Here is a 14,118-nt window from a genome sequence, read left to right on the forward strand (position 1 = left end):
TGAGAATTCAAGTGTAAGTAGAAAAGTCAACAATACACGTGCTAGGAATTCTTTCTTATTTCCAAGTCTTTTTTTTACTATACATTCAGTTCAGTTCAGTCACTCAGTCGTGTTCAACTCTTTGTGACCCCATGAATCGCAGCACACCAGGCCTCCCTGTCCATCACCAACTCCCAGAGTTTACTCAGACTCACATCCATCGAGTCGGTGATGCCATCTAGCCATCTCATCCTCTGTCGTCCCCTTCTCCTCCTGCCCCCAATCCCTCCCAGCATCAGAGTCTTTTCCAATGAGTCAACTCTTCACATTAGGTGGCCAAAGTATTGGAGTTTCAGCTTTAGCATCAGTCCTTCCAAAGAACACCCAGGACTGATCTCCTTTAGAATGGACTGGTTGGATCTCCTTGCAGTCCAAGAGACTCTCAAGAGTCTTCTCCAACACCACAGCTCAAAAGCATCAATTTTTCGGTGCTCAGCTTTCTTCACAGTCCAACTCTCACATCCATACATGACCACTGGAAAAACCATAGCCTTGACTAGACCGACCTTTGTTGGCAAAGTAATGTCTCTGCTTTTGAATATGCTATCTAGGTTGGTCATAACTTTCCTTCCAAGGAGTAAGCGTCTTTTAATTTCATGGCTGCAATCACCATCTGCAGTGATTTTGGAGCCCAAAAAAATAAAGTCTGACACTGTTTCCACTGTTTCCCCATCTATTTCCCATGAAGTGATGAGACCAGATGCCATGATCTTAGTTTTCTGAATGCTGAGCTTTAAGCCAACTGTTTCACTCTCCTCTTTTACTTTCATCAAGAGGCTCTTTAGTTCTTCGCTTTCTGCCATAAGGGTGGTGTCATCTGCATATCTGAGGTGACTGATATTTCTCCTGGCAATCTTGATTCCAGCTTGTGCTTCTTCCAGCCCAGCATTTCTCATGATGTACTCTGCATAGAAGTTAAATAAGCAGGGTGACAATATACAGCCTTGACGTACTCCTTTTCCTATTTGGAACCAGTCTGTTGTTCCATGTCCAGTTCTAACTGTTGCTTCCTGACCTGCATACACATTTCTCAAGAGGCAGGTCAGGTGGTCTGGTATTCCCATCTCTTTCAGAATTTTCCACAGTTTATTGTGACCCACACAGTCAAAGGCTTTGGCATAGTCAATAAAGCAGAAATAGATGTTTTTCTGGAACTCTCTTGCTTTTTCCATGATCCAGCAGGTGTTGGCAATTTGATCTCTGGTTCCTCTGCCTTTTCTAAAACCAGCTTGAACATCTGGAAGCTCACGGTTCACGTATTGCTGAAGCCTGGCTTGGAGAATTTTGAGCATTACTTTACTAGCGTGTGAGATGAGTGCAATTGTGCGGTAGTTTGAGCACTCTTTGGCATTGCCTTTTAAAGATAAAACTTTAGCTAAGAATCATAATTAAGCATACATATTTTTGGTGCCAAGATAAAAAGACTGAGTGTATATTGTAGCTAGTGTATTGATCATTTATAATGGTGTCAAATAGTGATTATTTGAATAATAACCCCCAACAAAATTTTAAGTCCAAGCTGGCTTTTACTGCACTTTGGTGTCCCAACTGTAACTCACTTCTACTTGTTGTTTAGTTGCTAAGTCATATCCAGCTCTTTGCGACACCATGGACTGTAGCCAGTCAGGCTCCTCTGTCCATGGGATTTCCCAGGCAAGGATCCTGGAGTGGGTTGCCATTTCCTTCTCCAGGGCATCTTCCTGACCCAGGTATCAAACCCACATTTCCTGCTTGCCAGGTGGATCCTGTACTGCTGAGCCACCTTGGAAGACCCACTCATTTCTACAGGTCCCCACAATTAGGCACCAAGAAGAACTCAGTTATTAGCCCAGGAGAAATATACCCAGGGAGGTTAACACAAACATACAAAGCAGTTCATGGATTTTTGGATTATCTTTTATTGGTGTAAATTAGATCACTGGTTTTTAACTCAATATGTTCCTCCACTTCAAAATCCAATATAATTAGTCCAGGGTACAGCTCAAACACTTTCTAGAGCCCACCAGTTGACTCTAATATGAACTAGAGTTAGGAGTCACTGTTGTAGATAATGGTGAGAATTTCATTCAAGAATGAAAATTTTGGTAACCATAGAATACATGAGCTCTTTAAAAATGAGACCTAAGACTTGGCAATTAACTGGTAAATTTGGTTCAAGTTTTGTCTGTGGAAAAGTAAGTTATGACTAAGAAAAAGGTTGATTTATTAAAGAGAGGTCCTAAATTTCTCAGTTAAACAAGCCACATAATTATAAAATACCAACCCAAATGAAATATTTATATAAGCACATGGCCATGAATTCTCTACAGGAGCTACATGTTCATTCACTAATTAAAAATAATGATCAGGTAAGAACAGTCTTTTTCACACATCAACAATGACTAATACGTACTTTTTACAGTGAAGTTCTGTACAGAAGTAGATTTGGAAATCGTCAGAATTGTGAAGCACATACAGAAAACAGCATCGTTCTTCAAATTTAGAAACACTGAAACAAACAAAAGAGAATTATTCACAGTAATCTCAATACCTTCCATGAATTGTGATGAAAAAGGAATGCTTTTTATATTCAGTCCCAAGTATGATATCAATGCTGTTTATACCAAAATGTTATAAATAGCACTTCACAAGTGACACTCCCTGTACCACAGTACTAAAATTATTTAATATTCTGAGAATTGTCTTCCTACAGATAAGGCTGCTCAGGGTGTTGCAGGCACATAACCTACGTGGCCTACAACTTAGTGTGGAGAACAGGTCTTGCCTGTCGTAGCACTAAATTGTGCGCTGGGAAGAAAAGCACACATATCAGCTGGCTTACAGACCCGATGATTCTGGTTCTATAAGATCTGTCGAACAATAAAATTCTTTCAAAGCTGGGAAGGCAATGTGTGGAGGCAGTAAAAGCAGCTCATTCCTGTAGACAGTACAGAGGAGTGAAGAAATACCAAATAGCACTTGGATTGGACTCAGCCAGTTATTTAGTTTACAGCAATTGAAACAATTTTGAGTTTACAGTCAGGCCATGCTCCTTTACGCCAAGGGTTGGCAAATATTTTCTGTAATGAGCCAGAGAGTAAATATATCAAGCTTTGAAGGCCAAACTACTCAGTTTTGCTGTTGGAGCAGCCTCAGGCAATACACAATGAATAAATATGGCTGAGTTTCAATAAAACTTTATTTACAAAAACAGGCAGCAGGTCATATTTGGTCTGTGGGCTATTGTTCTCCAATCCCTATTTTATGCCTTTGCATCTGCTGTTCCTTCCATTTGGAATGCACATCATTTTTCACTTCTTGCAGCAATTCTATCCATCATTTGAGGCCCAGCTTAGACCTTACTCCATCTCACTTCGCTACTTCCAACTGAAACAGAAAGATTTCCTCTTGTCTCTCTGGTCTTTGAACATACTTCTGCTAATTTCATACTGTAATGTCATTAGTTATTAAATGTCTATTGCCCTGCTGGGTTGTGAGTGCTTCAAGGGAAGAGTTCAGGTCTTAGTCATTTTTGTATCCTTCTCAACATTTGACAAATAGCTGGCATTCAATAAATGCCAAATGAGCTGATGCAACATAAACCGCTGACAGCTGGATTTTTTTCTATAGTTTGTCTTCTATTTATAGAGGAGGAGGCCAAGAAAAGTTAGATCTCTTTGAAGTCACACACTGGAACTCAAGTTTCTCAACACACAAATCGGCAGTAGCCACAAATGATCATTCCATGTTGATATTGTCAGTCACAACAAAGGCTGTGGAGCGATGCCATACATCGTTAGAGAAAATTAACTCATTGGAAAATAAATATGACAAAGAGAGATTTATACTTACCATACTTTTCTAGATGGATGGCTTAAAAAAGGCAGCAATAAGTAGTGTCTGGTCTTAAAAATTAAATATTAGGAGAGTAATGCTTTATCTGAGAAGGCATGGACTGGAAAGATATATAATGAGTCAGTCTGGCCTGCTTCTGTTCACATCATTCACAAGGTAACAGGTGGTTTTGCCAGGCAAACTCCAATTATCAGTGACTCAGACAACTCCACCAGTTCATGCTCCAACAAAACCAATTACCACTATGCCAAAAGCAACAAAGTATTGCATAACAGGTCTGCAGGAATCTGGCTTTTCTCATTTTTATTTATACGGGACAAACAGAAGTAAATGCAACTAATTTGGTTTGAAATGGGCAAGAGTTGGTTTCTCATAAACTTCTGTAAACACTTAACCAGGGGCTCTTGACTCTGAAAAAGTCTCATTTCTAAATGCCAGGCATGGGCATTATGATGGCAATGTCCAAACTGAAGGAAGCCACTGTAACCTCAAGAACATGTGATGAACAGAGATCTCAGGAAAAGTCATTAAAAAATGAATTCCCATAATCTCACCATGTTAGTATTGGCTGCTGCTGCTGCTAAGTCGCCTCAATGGTGTCCAACTCTTTGCGACCCCATGGACTGCAGCCCACCAGGCTCCTCCGTCCATGGGATTTTCCAGGCAAGAGTACTGGAGTGGGGTGCTATTGCCTTCTTTAGTATTAGCTAGAGGACCCGATCCAGTAGACAATACATGTGTTTTCAACACATCTAAAGAGAGAGTAGTTCCTGGTATACCAAGAAACCCCATAAAAATCATCCTCTAACGTAAACCATCAGCTCCCCCAGCTGGAGAGGACCTCCAACCTCCCTTCTATCCTTACCTTGACTCTGGTCTACAATCACACTTATCTCCCAGTCACCGTATTTTAAGTAGGTGACAAGTACAGAGTCCATGAAGCTTTTGTTGCAAATCTTTTTGTAATGAAGATAGTGAGTCTGAAGAAGGCTGAGCATTTTTATCAACAGAAGGGTGCTTGAAGTTCTTTGCATTTTTAAATCATGACTATAAGTCCTATCCAAGACATTCAGGCTCTAGAAAAATGTTTTCTAAGTAAACAAAACCAAGGAGACTTACCTCACACCCCTGACAGAAGAAGCACTAAAATTCCACTCATGTATACCTTTCTAGAACACAAGGGAAAAACAACAACAAAGGTTGAGTCATCTGAATGGAAATAACGTAACAGCAATTTAATTGTTAATAATATACTGAGTAAATTTTCCTAGGCCATAATTCTGCAAGGATAAACTATTTAGATGGAAACTGTAGTTCATTCTCAAGCCACAAGGGTGATGCTTACTTAAAAATTTCTGTACTCCAACAAAACAGCTTCCAAGAGAATCTAGGAGAATTAGTCTCATTAAATTCTAAAACTTGATTTTTAGCAGATTAACCTATTAACTGTCGTGCCTTCATCTTTAGAGTAAAAACCTCCTGATCCAAGGAATTTAATTACTACAGTTGAGTGATATTTCTTTTCTGAGAAAGAAAAACATTAATTTGAATAAAATCTCTGCAAGATTTTAAAGATAATTACTTATGAATTATCTTTAGTTGTACTTCCTAATTAAAATGGTGCTTCTATTTCTTCAGAAAATAGTACAGCAAGTAGGTATGCGTATGTATGTGTTTAGTTGCTCAGTCATGTCTGACTTTGCAGCCCCATAGACTTAGCACGCCAGGCCCCTCTGTCCATGGAATTCTCTAGGCCAGAACAGTGGAGTGGGTAGCCATGCCTTCCTCCAGGGGATGTTCCTAACCCAGGAATCAAACCCAAAGGTCTCCCACATTGCAGGCAGGTTCTTTACAGTCTGAACCACCAGGGAAGCCCATGTATGTGTAAAGACACATGTATATAGTGTCCATCGTTGCTATAAAGTGTGACCTAATTTATGAAAAATTCAATATGCTAATAAGGTTTGAACATAAGAAATCTGATGACATTTTAAAAGCATGAATGATCTGCAGGGCCAAGATGAAAATTAAATGTGGGAATTTATTTCTTGAGTTTATTACTAAAGCTGAGTTAAAATCAGTATTAAATTAATATGTATCAAACTTAAAAAAGTGACAAGATAGATGGCATTCCCTATAAAATATTTTATATTCCCTATAAAAATATTATTGTCAACAATATAGAAGTAACAACATAAATATTTTTATGGAAATAAAGCAGTTGATAAATGTGTCTAAACTGATCAATATTGTATTGTAGTCAACTCTGATTGCAGTTTAATTCTGTAAATGTAAAAGAACCAGAGAAACAAGCTTTTACCCACCCACTTAAAATACTGCCAGAGGCTGAGGTCTTGGCTGGGCTAGTGAAGTGAGTAATGAAGCCTGAGACTCTGAGGTGGTCCAGAACTTTCCTTTGGGCCAAAGCAACTCGAACAGCCACAATTCATCTCCACAACACCTAGTCCTCTGCTAGGACCATGCATCTTAAAAACAGATCCTTTCAAACTCGGAGCTGATTTACTAAAAAACTACTTTCAGTGCACATCTGTCAGGTAACGGGGATGTGACCTGAGTTAACACAGAGCAAATGTTGCTGTATGTGAGGCCCAGAGAGGGAGGAGACCACAGAAAGGTACTCCTGGAACTCAGCTTTCTTAACCAGAGTACAGAGGGACTTAAATTAAAATAGCAGCCGGTAGCTTCAGCTGGTAATTTGGAAAGTGGCTTCTAAATCCTGTTGGCCTCAGGTGACCTTCTAAAAATATGTGAGCCAAGAGCTGCAGCTGTTACCTGCACACTCCTTGCACACAATGCAGCCTTATCCTCAGAGCCTGCAACTGAGCTGCTTTCTAAGGCCAAGCCTCAGATCACGACAGGGGCGCTCAGTGCAGAGCCAGCTGAGCAGAGTTCAACCTGCGATGGAACACAGAGACTGATGAACACTGGCCAGGCAACTCTGGTAAAATCTATCCTCCATCAGCCCCCTTCTGGGAGCAGCCAAAGAGAGATTTCCCAGATTTCCTGGGCTAGTTTTGTAGGAAAAAAGTAGAGCATTTCCAGAATGTTAGATTCCTGGAAGGCTGTGAGTGCTGCCAGGGAATGTTCCATTTCAGTGGTGCAAAGCCCAGGGCCCAAGATGGGAGTGATGTGGGATGAGGAGTCCTCTCTCTTCACCTCCCTTGCTACTGGAACTCACCACACAGAGGCGCTGCTGAGCCATAAAGCCAACATGTAAGGTAAACGTTTCCTGGCTCCTCTGGGAGTCTGGGGAAAAGGGCAGCGCAGAGGCAGTGCTGGAGCGACAATTAATTCCCTAAAGCCCCAAACCAACACTCAACCTAATCTGCACAAGCACCATTTTCTTGGAAATGGTTAGCCTCAGATCCTGTGCCCCAGCTAGGGCAAGGCTGAAGACAAAGTGTTTAATACTGAGCTAACATGGCAACTTCCCTGGTGGATCAGCTGGTAAAGAATCCGCCTGCAATGTGGGAGACCTGGGCTCGATGCCTGGGTTGGGAAGATCCCCTGGAGAAGGGTAAGGCTACTCACTCTAGTGCTCTGGCCTGGAGAACTCCATGGACTGTGTAGTCCATGGGGTCGCAAGATCGGACACGATTGAGTAACATTTTTTTTTTTTTTTAACATGGCAGCAATTCCACTGTGGCAGACACTGTTGTTTCCCCAGGTGACAGCCATTCCCTTCCGTCTTTGCTACGAAAAAGTGTTTGTTGGTCAGGCGCAGGTGGCAATGTTTAGAGATGGTGAAACAGATTCCCTGAATTAGCCATGGTAAATCCATCTCCCTTGCTGGTGACTGGTTTAGGCATGGACACGTGATGCAACTTTTGGTCCCAGGGAATGGCCCTGACCTTCTTTGCATGCTGTCTGTATGGAGTGATGCTCGGTGCTGCTATTTAAGACCATGAGAGAAAAAAACAAGAGCACATAGAGAAGCCAACCAGAAATCTGACACTGCTAAGCCACTGAAAGTAGCCCCCAATGATCCACCTCAGAAGTTCTTGTAATATGAGACAATGTTTCCTTATTATTTAAGCCATTTTTAGTTGAGAGTTTTGTAGTCAAAAACTTGCTTGATGGGTGAGAGCATCATATTATCAAAATACAGAACCTATGGTAAATACATCCCCCTAATACATGTCCTGGGTCTCCACTGAGTAGCCACTGGTTGGAACTGGACTGAGGGAAGTGGGGTGACACTTAGTTCTCCTCTGGGACCCTGCCCCAGATAGACCAGGAGTGCTTAGCTTCGAATTTCAAAGGATGGGAATTCTAAATAACAATGATTTTAAATATCTTGCAAATAACTTCTCTCTTCCACAATCTAGGTTTTTCTTTCATGTACACATGCAGACTTTCTTCAAGCACTAACTTTTTAAAGCAGCAACCAGGGAGAACTATTAAAAGACTGGGACTTCAATTAATTCGCCCCTGACCACAGAGTCCCTGAAGTCTTGGGACTTGGTATAATGATCTTAAAGTTTTGAAAGTAGCAATATAAAGTATACACTAGCTCATATAACCATTCACCCCACATTTTAGAATGAAAATACTGGGAGAAGAAGTAAAGGAGTAAATAAAATCAACAAAAAGCAACACTAGGTTGTACTATTTTTAGAAGGAAAAATTTAAACATTTTATGACACCCTTCCAAGAAAAATCTACTTCCTATTTAACATTAAAACCTATTAAACCTGTTGCTTATCTGTTATTTAACTATAGTTATTACAGTTGCTTAAAACTAGTAAAATAATAAAGTAGTCTTCATTGCTTGTCCTCATTCCAATTGTATCACTTCTATTTAAAACAATAGAGTGGTAATGAATACAGTGGTAATGAATACACTATGGACAGAACTAGGGATAATGAATATACATACTTACGTATAGAACAACAAATATTGACATCAATTTAAAATGGAAACAGATCCATTTTTTAAAAGTTTAAATTTTTAACAAGGGACATTTTTAACACTGAAGGTAATAAGCAGTGAGGACAAGGCAAATGTAATATTTCTTGATCAAAATATAGTAAAAATGGAAGCAGGACAATTCACAGCCTATGCCTAACTACGTAAGGCACTGATTTATATCCTAATATATTTATTTATTAGCATAACATAAAAATTGTCTCTATAGTTGTCACAAACATAAAAGAATCAACACAAGGCTAACTGTATTGAACACAGAACCTCCAGAAAAAGAAAAATAGTGACAACTGGAAATAGTATTCATTTTCCAAAAATTCCTGGCTTACTTTCTGTTCTTTTTCTGTCTTCCAAATAACTTCTGGCTCTCTACTCTTCTTTGGGACTTGCTAATCGCTCATTCCTTTAGCCCCGGTCTGTCCTGTTTCTACGTGTCCTTGTATAACCCTGCTCTTTCTAATCAAGCTTTTGAAAATCTCCTCTCCCCGATAACAATTTTCATGTCTCTAACCTTTTAAATTTTGTAGTTTCAACTGGATGACTACTCTACGTCTGCTTATGAGAACATGTATGCATATACCTTAAAACAATGTAAAGAAAACACTTTACATTGCTGGTAAGGGATTCGCCTGCAATGCAGGAGTTCAGTTCAGTTGTTCAGTCGTGTCCGACTCTTTGCGACCCCGTGGACCGCAGCACACCAGGCTTCCCTGTCCACTGCCAACTCCTGGAGTTTACTCAAACTCATGTCCATTGAGTTGGTAATGGAGACCTGGGTTCAATCCCTGGGTTGGGAAGATCCCCTGGAGGAGGGCACAGCAACCCACGCCAGTATTCTTGCCTGGAAAATCCCCATAGACAGAGGAGCCTGGTGGGCTCCAGTCCATGGGGTCGCAAAGAGGACATGACTGAGCAACTAAGCACAGCACAAATAAAACACTGTGCTTTATAAAAACAAGGTTAATAAGATGTATATAGATAGTTATATTAGTTATGATCAATTTTGTCATGATGGCATGACTCCAAGTGGAGTACAGATTGGAGGTTCCAAGGATCCCTTCCTTGGGTTCAATTAATTTACTAGAGCAGCTCACAGAACTCAGAGAAACATTTTACTTACTAGATTACCAGCTTATTATACATGGATATGATTAAGAAACAATCAGATGGAAGAGATGCACAGGGCAAGATATGGAGAAAGGTCTTGAAACTTTCATGCCTTTTCCACATACACCCCTCTTTCCAAATCCCCAAGTATTCACCAACCCAGAAGTTCTCTGAACCCCATCCTTTTGGGTTTTTCTGGAGGCTTCATTACGTAGGCATGTTTGATTAAATCATTGGTCATTGGTCAATGATTCAACCTCCAGCCTTCCTCCCCTCCCAGAGATCAGGATATGGGAATGAAAGTTCCAATCCTCCAAACTCCTGGTTGGTTCCCCTGGCGATCAGGCCCCATCCTTAGGTGTTTTCAGGGTACCACCTCAGTAACATAACAAAAGTCATCTTTATGACTCTCAGCATTCAGGAAATTCCAAGGGTTTTAGGAACTCTGTGCCAGAAATAGGGACCAGATCAAAAACATATTTACTATAAACTGCAATATCACAATTCCCTAATATAACACAAACAACCTCCCAAGTAATTGCTGCCAAAAATAAATAAATAAATAAATAAAAGTATTATTTTTTTTAAAATGGTGCCATTTTGAGTGCCCTTTGGATGGCTATGCCATCTATAATAAAAATCCAAACAGCAGAATTATACTTTATTGAGTGAAATCCAAAACCAAAATTTAACCAATTTTATATTATCAAATACATCTATGCCAAAATAAATACACAGGAAGCTACTTCTTCTAAACTAATACAGACATTTGCTGGAATATACAAATGCCAGAAGGTATAAAATCTTTCACTACTAATGCTCTTGTCTTAATAACTGCACAATTTACCTTGTCATCAGGAAGCACGTGCCAAATAGATATTGTCTTCTCCTCAACTTCATTGTTGATAGACAAATACGAAGGTTGATAGATTTTGGTTGGTTCTAATATTAATACCTTCAAAACATAAGGCAAAGAAACTAGTATTATTGACTTAAGATTTAAGCCATTTAGAGTTGTTATAACAACCCTGCACTGACACAAGAGATTAACAGATAAGGTTTAGTCCAAAGCTGGAGTAAGACTATTTTAACTTCAGATTCTTGCTATCCTATGAGGCCTCTGAGCAATTCATGGTATTAAACAGTTACCATAAGTTACAATAATGCATCACCTTTCATTGCTAAGGAAACTGGAAATAAATTTTTGAAGTCCTTATGTTGGTTTGCCTATCCCCAGGGAATCTACTTGGAGAAGGCAATGGCAACCCACTCCAGTACTCTTCCCTGGAAAATCCCATGGATGGAGGAGCCTGGTAGGCTGCAGCCCATGGGATCACTAAGAGTCGGACATGACTGAGCGACTTCACTTTCACTTTTCACTTTCATGCACTGGAGAAGGAAATGGCAACCCACTCCAGTGTTCTTGCCTGGAGAATCCCAGGGACGGGGGAGCCTGGTGGGCTGCCGTCTGTGGGGTCGCACAGAGTCAGACACGACTGAAGCAACTTAGCAGCAGCAGCAGCAGCAGCAGGGAATCTACTAATGCTATATATATATATATTATATAATTATATATATATATATTAATATATATTAAATATATATTTATATTAGTATATAAATATATTATATATATTTATATATATAAATAAATAAAGTTTTATCTATATATATATAAAGCTTTTATTTTATTTATAATCAATACAGAATCTATTTCTCTTTTTTTAGTTTTTTTAATTTTAATTTTTTATTGAAGTATAGTTGATTTACAATGCTTCAGGTGTATAGTAAAGTGATTCAGTTATACATATTCTTTTCCCATAATCTATTTCTATAAATGTAAATGTGTCAAAGAAAGGCAGAATGTGGTAAAAGAACAAATAATTCTATGTACATAAGATTCCATATATAGACTATCACATGCTTATTTTAGATTTTTTTGTGGCCACACCTTATCAGAAAGATGTAGTAGTATGGTTTTCATACCCTTGTAAATGGATTGACAAAAGATTTTGATTAGTATTGCAAGAGTTTTATGTATGAGCCAAAGAAATGGACATAATTGTATGAAATAATAAAAATGCTTTTGCAGCCTCAAACTAGTACCTTCAATAATGATATATTTAGCTTTGTGAGAGAAAAAGAGAGAAATAAAACTAGCTCCTACTTCGGAGAGTATCTGAGGATATATGACAAGTGGGATGAGAGTCTCCATCAAAGGGCTGGACAATGTTTACATTATTACTAACATATCATATTAGGAGCAAATAGCACCGAAACACCACACCTACATTGATTCCAAAGGTGCTACAGATATTAACTTTTTGTACAGACACTTAAAGGCACCTATTCAGCTCAAATTTCCTGTGTGGTCTTAAGCAGGAATATTTGGGGAGAAAATAAAATACCAGAGAAAATGGAACAGTTTTTATTCAAGTTAAGGTACAGAGAATTAGAAAAAGAGGATGAGAACGACAATATTTTCTTTAATCAAGGGTAAAAAATCCTTAAGGGCATAAAGAATTCTTGGTCAGGCTCTGGTGATGAAAATAAGCATATGCCACAAATAAACACACAGCAAAGAGCTCGCTGGGGAACACAGCCTGATGCAGAAACGTGCTGGGCGAATCAAGGTCCAAATTCCTATCAACAGAGAACTAAGTGGCACTGATTAATAATGAAAATCATTACCTTTCAATCTTAGCTTGGTAAAAACAGTGCTTTCAAATGTGAGTATCCCAGTGTTTGTGAAATTAAAATAAATAATAGGGAATAAAATGGTTTCCCAAAACAGCACTCAAGACTCCACTGAGGACTAGAACTTTCCTTGTCCTCTAAAGAAGTGAGCATGCTATCTAACGTTAGAAAAGCACGGCACAGGTTATCACCTGTCTTCTTAAATGACGGCGTTATTGTTGTCTCAAATAGTTCTAACAGATAAAATCTGAACTATGAATTACCTATCTTGAGATTAGGAAAAAAAAACTGGTTGCAATTATTATTGTCTAATGATTGCTTCAATAGTATGTGAATTGAGAACTTCCAGATGTTCAAGCTGGATTTAGAAAAGGCAGAGGAACCAGAGATCAAATTGCCAACATCAGGTGGATCACAGAAAAGGCAAGAAAATTCCAGAAAAACATTTATTTCTGCTTCATTGACTACGCTAAAGCCTTTGACTGTGTGGATCACAACGAACTGTGGAAAATTCTTAAAGAGATGGGACTACCAGACCACCTGACCTGCCATCTGAGAAACCTGTATGCAGGTCAAGAAGCAACAGTTAGAACCGAATACAAACAATGGACTGGTTCCAAATTGGGATAGGAGTATGTCGAGGCTGCATATTGTCACCCTGCTTGTTTAACTTATATGCAGAGTACCTCAAGGGAAATGCTGAGATGGATGAATCACAAACTGAACTCAAGATTGCCAGGAGAAATAACAACCTCAGGTACGCAGATGACACCACCCTTATGGCAGAAAGTGAAGAGGAACTAAAGAGCCTCTTGATGAAAGTGAAAGAGGACAGTGAAAAAGCTGGTTTAAAACCCAACATTCAAAAAATGAAGATCATGGCATCCGGTCCCAACACTTCACGGCAAATAGATGGGGAAACAATGGAAACAGTGACAGACTTTATTTTCTTGGGCTCCAAAATCACTGCAGACGCTGAATGCAGCCATGAAATTAAAAGACACTTGCTCCTTGGAAGAAAAGCTATGACAAACCTACACAATGTATTAAAAGCAGGGACACTACTTTGCTGACAAACGATGCTGACAAACGTTTGTATAGTCAAAGCTATGGTTTTTCCAGTGGTCATGTATGGATGTGAGAGTTGGACCACAACGAAGGCTGAGCACCAAAGAATTGATGCTTTTGAACTGTGGTGTTGGAGAAGACTCTTGAGAGTCCCTTGCAGTTCACCACAAGGAGATCCAACCAGTCAATCCTAAAGGATATCAACCTTGAATATTCATAGGAAGGACTGATGCTGAAGTTGAAGCTCCAATATTTTGGCCACTCTTCTTCAGCTCATTAGAAAAGACCCTGATTCTGGGAAAGATTGAAGGCAGGAGAAGGGGACAACAGAGGATGAGATGGTTGGACACCATCACTGACTCAATGGACGTGAGTTTGAGCAAGCTCTGGGAGATGGTAAAGGACAGGGAAGCCTGGCATGCTGC

At 39.5% G+C, this 14,118-nt stretch overlaps 1 protein-coding gene across 1 annotated transcript in view; it reads right to left on the reverse strand.

Annotated features, from left to right (window-relative positions):
- The window catches only part of MAP3K5 (mitogen-activated protein kinase kinase kinase 5), a 229,254-nt gene that overhangs the window by 73,504 nt on the left and 141,632 nt on the right, over positions 1-14,118 (reverse strand). Inside the window, 3 exon segments of the mRNA XM_005899101.3 lie at positions 2,432-2,527; positions 4,993-5,042; positions 10,776-10,883. Of these exon segments, the coding sequence (XP_005899163.3) occupies positions 2,432-2,527; positions 4,993-5,042; positions 10,776-10,883 (254 nt within the window).

Source organism: Bos mutus, chromosome 9 (assembly GCF_027580195.1).
Source record: "Bos mutus isolate GX-2022 chromosome 9, NWIPB_WYAK_1.1, whole genome shotgun sequence".
NCBI classification, from domain to species: domain Eukaryota; kingdom Metazoa; phylum Chordata; class Mammalia; order Artiodactyla; family Bovidae; genus Bos; species Bos mutus.